This window comes from Anas acuta, chromosome 9, assembly GCF_963932015.1.
Source record: "Anas acuta chromosome 9, bAnaAcu1.1, whole genome shotgun sequence".
Classification (NCBI taxonomy): Eukaryota; Metazoa; Chordata; class Aves; order Anseriformes; family Anatidae; genus Anas; species Anas acuta.
The window spans coordinates 670,911-680,252 of record NC_088987.1 but is presented as its reverse complement, the minus strand read 5'-3'; the positions used below and the strand labels follow the sequence as shown (position 1 = coordinate 680,252).

General features: G+C 42.5%; 1 protein-coding gene across 2 annotated transcripts in view; it reads right to left on the bottom strand.

The window, feature by feature from the left end:
• Positions 1 to 2,031: 2,031 nt before the first annotated feature.
• AADAC (arylacetamide deacetylase) overlaps positions 2,032 to 9,342 on the bottom strand; it is a 30,005-nt gene continuing 22,694 nt past the window's right edge. For both annotated transcript variants that reach the window (XM_068692012.1, XM_068692011.1), the window contains exons 3-5: positions 8,325 to 8,394; positions 4,877 to 5,048; positions 2,032 to 3,907 (exon numbers count right to left, since the gene is read on the bottom strand). In XM_068692012.1, coding sequence (XP_068548113.1) covers positions 3,299 to 3,907; positions 4,877 to 5,048; positions 8,325 to 8,394 — 851 coding nt within the window. In that variant the 3' untranslated portion in view covers positions 2,032 to 3,298. The remainder of the gene's footprint in view (positions 3,908 to 4,876; positions 5,049 to 8,324; positions 8,395 to 9,342) is intronic.

Genomic DNA, 9,342 nt, shown 5'->3' with positions numbered 1-9,342 from the left:
TTCTTATTGTCTCCTTTCTTTGGGATGCCTTTCAGGTTAGCAAATACTAACCTGATTAGTATCTGGGATAGAAAAATGTATTCTAGTTTTTCTCTGAAGACAATTCCAGTAAGTCAGCCAATACTTAAGCATTAAAAAACTGCTTTAGAATTTCCCAAGTGGTTGATAAATAGTATTTGCTTCTCACTTACCAGATTCTAAATATTTTACACATTCAGGCAACTGCTGCTGCACTGAAAAGAATCTGAAGAAATGAAGTGTTTCTTCTACGTGGCAGCACAACTCCAAAGAAATAGTAACAGAACAATAAAGATAAACTTCCAGAAATGTACATGCACTTACTGCTGCCAGGATTTGCATGCGCAAACAGGCAAACTCGGGTGCGTTTGCAAATAGAGTTACACGCCACGGCTGCATGATAAAGCAATTTTCAGGGAAGATGATCAGTCTTCATGTGCAGGTGACCACCAGTTTCAGGACCAGGAATACAAAAGCCACCGCCTTTGACTACAAACAGCTCCGCCCTTCTGGCTGTGAATACACCCGATTTGTTGCACGGGGGTATTCATTTTTCATAGCTTTAATCCTCAGCGTTACGAGCATGAAAAAAGTACAGGAAAGAAAATTATCTCAAAGAAAAATACCTTTCAAAAATTGTTAAACAGAGAAAATATGCTTAATATCACTGTTTTATTCTTAATATCACTGTTTTTCCACGTTTGTCCCAGTTAAATGCATCTATGAATACTGTATAGATTCGTTCTGTTTCTGAGCACAGTTCCCTAGCCCTGATTATCCTGAGGCCACAGACTTCACAAAGCTGTTAGTCACAGGGACTAACCATATCGGCCTCTGTAGTCACATCGGCTTCCAGTAGGTTTGCCAATAAGGCATACCTGGATTAACATGTGTCTCTGCAGCAGTTTTTGCTGCTGCCAACGTAGCTGTGTCCGGAGCAGTGCGCAGCAGCTGGGACACGCAGCTGGGGCAGGTCCCTGCCCGCAGGGTGCCGCACGGCCGTGGTGCACGCTCTGTCGTCTGCTCGCATTGAGGCCAGCATGAGGCTTGCCCCTCTTGGTGGGATCCGCAGCATGCCAGCCCAGCTCCTTGGGCAGCCCTTAGCCCTTAGAGGGAGCCTCGCTCGCTCCTTGCTCCCAGAACATTCCAGCCAAAGCATCCACAGCAAGTTTGGTAACGCTGCTAGCCCTCTTGCTTAAAAAAAGATTTTCTCCTACCTTGCAGGCACAAAGCCTTCCCAAAGGTAAGAACGATCATTTCTAGAGGTGTCTCACTCTTCTCCTTGCCAACACCTTTACTGCTTCATCTCCTCGATGCCTGCACATTCGCACTCCCCATGTTTAACCACGCTGCATTAAGGCACAACTCCCCTTTCTCCACCACCTCTCCACACTCCCTTCTCAGTGATAACCACCTGCTGATGGCCAGCCTGCCTCCCCTGCTGATCACTTCCCTACGTGTCTCCTCTCATGAGCACTGACCAAAGAAACTGAGCGGAGGCAAGGCTCCACAGCGGCAGCTCCTCCGGCAGCTCCCAACAGGCTGCCCCGCACCACAGCCACCCCGCAAGGCTCGGGATGCAGGCAGGAGGCCTCGGGCACCCAGACCCTCGCTCAGAATCCCCCGTGCAGCACAGGGCTCCAGGGGCCCAGCACAGTGGTGCCCATGGAAAAGGGAAACACAGCCAAAATGCAGCAACAGCAGCATAAGGTGGGGACGGATGCCTGCTTCCACACCCTGGGCTTGGGCACATCCCCCTCTGATGCAAAGGAAGTAACTTCCCTCTCTAAATGTTCTCTTAAGCCCGTCTTTTTTTGCTGCTTGTATGGGAGAAAGAATAAATCAGTAAGAATAAAACAGCAAGATTCAGAGAAAGGATCACCTAACTGAATAAAAGCCAACGTGTTTCATCCTACTGACATTTGCAGCACTGGAAATACCCTAACTTACTGTGTTTACTAAAGGATGTTTGTTATTCTTTTCTAATAAAAGGAATACATGAACGACAAGAAGTACACTGTAATCAGAAAAGTTTAATTTTTATATTCAACATAATGAAGATGAAAAATACAGCAATCTGACAGTTCCATCTAAACAGGCTGTATACACAGTTGGAAACAAACAACAAGAAAAAAACAGTATTCTTGCAGATTCAATATCTTTTACGCAAAAGACGAAACAGGATGCTAGAAGTATTTTTTGGTATTTTGCAATCTACCTAAAATCAATAGCTAATCAATATGCGCACTCATTCACAACTTCTCGTACTTGTGCTTAATACAGAACACATTTCTATTGAGGATATTTGTTCAAGACAGAACTAAATTTTATTTCTTCAAGCCTACAATACTGCTAAGTTAATTCCATTTTAAAAATTCATATGCAAAAGTTACTAAACAGCTTTAAGTATTATGTGCTCTAATTATCCTTGTTTAGTAAGTAGAACATAATTACACAGCAGTGTTACTTTAAGGCTAGGACCTTTGCAGTCTTTCTTTATCTGATGGGCATCCAGTGCTGTTCTGTTACACTATTTCCTTCTAGTACAGAGCTTAATGAAGGTAATTACTGAGTAAGAGCGATGCATATTTTTAATATTTGCACTCCATCACAGCCATCCCCTTCAGTTCTCTAGTGCTTACCTTGAACTGTGCTGCAGGGACAACAGCACAGACACCAGACGTGCAGTGGACAGGGTTTCACAAGCAAACTGCCTTTTGTTACATGAGATCTGGTCTCTGCACCTCTGCTCGCACCATCTGCCCACAGCAGCACAGGGTCCTCGCCAGCACACCCCTTGGACGAGGGGGCAGGAAACAAGTGGCCTCAGATTGCCTTTTGGGTGCAAATGGCTACGCTGCACATTTGCACAAGCCTATTGCCACGACATTGAAATAGGAAGAAGTGAGAAAACCAACCTCAAGTCCTACACTCCGCACCAGCCGAGCCTGCAGTGCAAGCAGCGGAGCTCAGCCAGGGGTTCCTCAGGCCCAGGCAGCTGTGGGCAGGGTCAGGCACAACAACCCTTTTGGCCTTGGCCAGGAGAGAAATCCCAGGGCAGTCACTTTGTTTTAAGCTCAGAAGAAAACACTGAAAGAACACATAGGATGAATCAAACTGATTTCCCTGCCGGAGATGATGAGAAATGCTGTAATGCAGACACTGCAGGGCAACAAAATGAACATGGCAATCACACCCAAAATCTCACATCGTCTCCATTTTCCTACACATCTCAATTTCATCCGTGATGAGCCAGGCATACTCAAGCACCCTTCTCAAGTTATAGATTTTCATTTAACCACGCAATGTATCTGTTTCTCAACCTGTTCCCTACAGGTAGATTAGCTGGACTTGATACAAACATCAGAGCCCCATGGAAAGCGTCCTTGGCATGATCATGTGTGACTCGAACTCCTGCTGCCCTGAGGCGACTGACATACATAACTCCATCATCCCGTAAGACATCGTACTCGCATGTGAGGACGTAGGTAGGGGGCAGCCCACGTAACCTGGCATCCTCAGCCAGCAGCGGGGCCGCTCTCGGATCCAGAAACCCGGGGTACTTTTTTGCAAGCTCGGAGCTTCCAAAAACAGGACTGGTGTAAACGTAATCTTTTTTCATCTCTTCTGGTAGCAAATTACTCCAGTTTACAAACTGAAACAAATGTCCTGATTCAGCTGGGACATGACTGTTGGAGGTCATTGCTTCCCTGAGAGAGGAATCAGAAGTAAAATATTCACTCCAGAACCTGACCATAAGTGATTTGGGTAAAATCAGGCCATTTTCATTTTGTTGGTAAGATGGCAAATTCAGGTCAAGGGTTTGAAGAGCAGGATAAAGCAAAACATGTGCTTTAAGTCTAGTTGTGACTTCAGAGTCCTCTAGCAGCTGTAAAAAAAATAATAATTACACAAAGTCAGTTAAAAAGAGTTGATTCTGTCACTGACATAAGACCTTCAAAGTAGAGAATTAAGGCACACATTTCATAATGTAAGAAAAATAAGATTGCCAGTAAAAGCAGGATAATTTAAAAGAAATTCTAAATTCATAGGCAAATCGCCTAAAACAGAATGTTGTATTAAAAATTCTCAAACATTAAATATAATTTCATCTCATTTCTTATATTGAAGGACAATGTTTAACATTATTTTTGAAGCATTGAGATTTTCTGAAGTATTGACATTTTCTTAAGTAATAACACATTTTTTCTAAATTTTCTCTACCTATAGAAAATTCCTATTCCTATAGCTTAAAACTTGAAGATTTCTAAAGTTCATTTAACCATTTCACATAATTCTTAACCTTTCCAGGCAAGATTCATTACAATCTGAACACCTTCAAGAATAACAATACCATACTGACTTACATAAAGTTGAATAAGAAGTGCAAAAGGCACTGAAACTGCTTGTGATCAAGTGACACTAACACTGTCTTTTTTTCACCCCTGCCATTATTTAGCTCTGTGAGTCAAATTTCTCAAATTCCCTGTCCAAACAATAAACCTAAGCCAGTTAAAATTTACTTAAGGATGGTTTGATGCCATTAAATGAATAAAGTAAATTTGCTTAATTGGAAACTCAGAAACCTCAGAGTCCTGCAGGCTGCATGGCAACCCATTTATACCAACTATGAAAGATATCTGGGAGGTCCACTTGTTATAAGCAGAGCTGGTTGTTTCTGTTTCTTTTTGTTTGTTCGTTCTTTTCTAACTAGTCATGAAATTACAAAAAAAAAAAAAAAAAAAAAAAAAAAAAACACACACACAAAAAAAAGCAAGCAAACAAACAACACAAAAAAAAAAAAAAAAAAAAAAAAAAAAAAAAGAACACGTATTGAGCTAGAAAACAAGACGTTTACCTTTTGTACCACAGCTGCAGCTAAGTTGCCACCTGCACTGTCTCCTGCAACACAGACCCTGTTTGGGTCTACCCCATACTTTGAGAGCACACTGCTTTGGAGGAAGAACTTTGTCACTGAATACACATCTTCAAATTGAACTGGAAAATGGTATTTAGGTGCCAACCTGTAACTGTTGAGACAAGCAGAAATACGTTATTCAATAGCAGTCTTCCAATACGTTAAGGGGGACTACAAGAAAGCTGGAGAGGGACTCTTTCTCAGGGACTGTTGTGTTGGGTCAAGGGATAATGGTTTGAAACTAAAAGAGGATAGATATAGATTAGTTATTAGGAATAAATTATTTGCTACAAGGGTGGTGAGGCACTGGAACATGTTGCCCAGAGAAGCTGTGGATGCCCCGTTCATTGAGGTGCTCAAGACCAGGCGGGATGGGGCTTGGAGAAGTGTGGTCTGGTGGGAAGTATCCCTGCCCACAGCAGGGTTGGAATTAAATGAACTTTAAGGTCCCTTCCAACCCAAACCGTTCTGCTTCTATGAATACTGGAGATACTTGTGGAAAGCATTTTATGTCGTTATAGATTTCAATGAAATATCCACATGGATTTGTGGAGGGAGTTGTGTTTTCTGTCTAAGATATCTAGGATATTTTTATCCTACAGTTTACTCCTTAAAATACTGCAGCTAATACAAATAACAACAATCTGCCTTTTTCTCCTTATGCTTCACTAAGTATCTAAGTAGACCTCTAAGTCTAAAAACTCTTCTCCTTCCAACAAATATTCCCCAGGACCTCCCCACTCAGCAACAACATCCAATAACTTTCAGTATCATTCAATAACATCAACAATATTGGATTTGGACCTGCTCCAGGGTCTTACATAAAGAAAACGCCTGCATCAAGCAGATTCCTCCCATACAGCCATCTCCATTCTTTTGCAACCCAAACAGCAACAACACTCTACAGATTCTACTCATTTTATAATCACACTGTTGCAATCTCCTTTTATTGCAGCCCTGCTGTGCACCATCAAAAACACTCCTGTGATGATCAGTTTCACCAGAACATCCCTTTGATTATGTTGTACCTCTCTATGCATATTTTCATTTTTTTTATATCACTGTGTTTTGTGTTGTAAAGTCAAATCATCTTCAACTAGTTCATAGTATCAGCCTTCATGAGCCAGTTTTGTTTGTTTGTTTGCTTTGTTTTGTTTTGCTTTTGTTTGTTGCTGTGGCTCAGCACTGTAATAAAAAAAATGTACATGTAAGTGGAACCATAAAGGTGTAACTTATAAAACTCAGTAAATTCTGCTGGCCTATGAAAAGTAAGCAACTCTGGTGTTTTCCTGCAGCTGTTTTGGCTCAGCAAAGAAATAAAATGAAAAAAAAAAAAAAAAATCAGTAAAATTTACTCTAGTCACTCTAATGCAAAATGATACAGTTGGGCAAGGCCAACCATATGAAGTTTAACAAGGCTAAGTGCCAGGTCCTGCACTTGGTGCACAATGACTCCATGCAATGCCACATGCTAGGGGAAGAGTGGCTGGAAAGTGCCTGAAAAGTTGCTGGAAATCTGCCCAGCAGAAGGGGATCTGGGGGTATTGGTTGGCAGCTGGCTAAACATGAGCCAGCAGTGTCCTCAGGTGACCGAGAAGGCCAACAGCATCCTGGCTTGTGTCAGAAATCGTGTGGTCAGTGGGACCAGGGAAGCGATTGTCCCCCTGTGCTCAGCTCTGGTGAGGCTGCACCTCGAGTACTGTGTCCAGAGAAAGGCAATGAAGCTGGTGAAGGGTCTAGAGAACAAGTCTTACAAGGAGTGACTGAGGGAGCTGGGGCTGTTTCTTTTGGAGAAAAGAAGGCTCAGGAGAGACCTTACAGGAGGTTGCAGAGAGCTGGGGATCGGGCTCTTCTACCATGCACCAAGTGATAAGATGAGGGGAAATGGCCTCAAGTTTAACCAGGGGGGAGTTTACGTTGGATATTACGAGAAATTTCTTTACTGAAAGGGTTGTGTGGCACTGGAACAGGCTGCCCAGGGAAGTGGTTGAGTCACCATCCCTGGAGGTCTTCAAGAAACGTGTGGATGTAGAACTCGGTAACACGGTTTAGTGGTGGACGTGTCTGTACTAGGTTAAAGGGTGAACTAGATGATCTTAGAGGTCTTCTCCAACCCGAATGATTCTATGGTTCTGTGATACATACCAGGAGCAAATCTGCTGAGTGGGAAGTGACCATGTTCCTGCACCACTTCACACCAGAATTGGAATTTCTGAACAACTTTCAGAATCTGAACAACAAACGGAAAGCAAGCAGCACTGAAGAGACTGGGACAACCTGCCCTAAGATGCCTCCAAACCTTTTACTCGGCAGGGAAGTGCTTCTGTAAAGGAGTAGGGAATGCAGTGTTCCTCCTGTGGTGCCCACAGCTGCCCATGCTGGCGCAGAGCAGAGCAGGGACCTTGGCTGGGGACAGGCTGCTTGCCGTGACCTGCTCTGGGCACCATCATGCTCCTGCTGCCTGCCCCGCTGCACTGAGGGGTGCCAGAAAGTAACTCAGGGCACCGTCCTCAGTCCACCAGACAGGACTTCCCCTCAGCAAAGCAATGGCTGTTGTTATCTCCACACCCCTTCTTTGAAACACAGTCCCATGGCCCTTCATTTTTTATCCAAAAATGTTATCAATATATGCTGGGGTTTAGAGGAGGAATAATTCCTCAGCTGAATGATTTGGTTCCTATCAAAACTTGAGTTGGAGCATAAACCAGCTTTAATAAGTTAATGGAGTGCTTGTTAACCCTTTTTCTTAAATAGACAATGTAATTATGTCAGCAACAACAGGATCTAGCAGGACAAGCCTGTTTACTAGTGCAGCAGGAAGTCTGCACCAAAAGCAATTCAAGAAAGATATCTTGAATTACCTGCACTGTTTTTCTCTTTGCATACAGCTGTAATCAATAGAGATGTTGCTCAGGTGGTTTGCCCAGCAACACAAAAGCTATCTGATATAATTCGAGAATGATCTAAAATTAAAATCCCCTTTTAAAAGTTACTAGTGAATACCAAGCAGATGATTTTAGTATTACTGTTTATACAAAAGAACAAGGAGATCAAACACTGCAGATGTTACTTCCTGCTGTTAATAAAAACAGAAAGGACAGCTAGCATCTGTCCTAGCTAGTGAACGCTTGCTGTTTGTCTGAGCCCACAGCAATGGGAATTATCTGCCTATCCTGGAGACAGGATTTATTACCCACCCAACATCAAAAAGCAATATCCAAAATAACCACCGATCACAATTCACCACTTCAACCTTGACAGCTTTTGTTTACAAATACTTAAAACTAGAAGAAAAGCACATGATCAAAATAAAATACATTGCAAAATTAAATGGAAATAGATTAACTTATTCCAAACCCTCATTTGATCTGGAAGGAGAATCTCTTACTCGACTGATACGACCACAGCATCTAACTGGCTTGAAGTCCACCTTGACAGAAGGTCATAGGATTTCATGCCTGAAATGAAATGAGTCACTTAAAATATATTTCAGTGCATTTAAGAACAAATACACATACAGCTACATCTTCCTCTTGGCAGAAACTTTCAGGTGACTCTGCAGCAGCGTAATGTGACTGTGGCACACGTGGGTTTATCTCAAAGCGTGAATGGGACAAGAGATCCAGCCATCACTTCAATGCTATCCAATAGGATTAAGCATGGAAAAAAATATATGATGCATTATTTAAGCCTCCAAGCAGTACACAATGCAAGAAACAAGCAGCACAACAACTTAAGTGAGCTATGGCTTGGTTGTTGGGAACTTCAGTCATATCTACTATAGCTCTGATGCCAGTTTGGGTGATGGCCAATGATGATAACTTGTCCGTTTATGTACAGCACTGAACTACGGCAACGAGAAGCAGAGGATATGCTCTAGGGGAGGACGTGACTGGGCTTGAGATAGAACATGAAACATTCCCATGAAATAATAATAACTAAAGCATAGCACACAATTAAAACATTTTAGAAAACCCTGTTGGAGTTAATGAGGAAGAACACCGAACATGAGATGAATATTGACGGCACAATTGTAACCGAAGCACAAGAAATGTGCTTGCCCTCCTAGAAGCACATTCATGAGAATGAAAGAAAAAGTAATAGATGACTTCTGATACATCAAAACTCCCTAAAATAGATTTCAGGGGACAATAAATACTCTATGCCCTTCCTGGAGCAAGAGGTATGGGGAAACTCCGGAAAATCAAGCTACTGGGAATGAAAGACCCTTAGTCACTGCATCCCCGTTTGATTTCCATTTCTTTTTTTGTCCTTACATGGAGAGGAGGCTTTTTTGTTTGTTTGTTTTCCCTGAAGATACTCAGTTTTGCTCTTCTCTCCAACTAAAACTCCCTAACCATGCTAGTAGCTGCACATAAAATACCATGGCAGAAGTAGACCGCTGA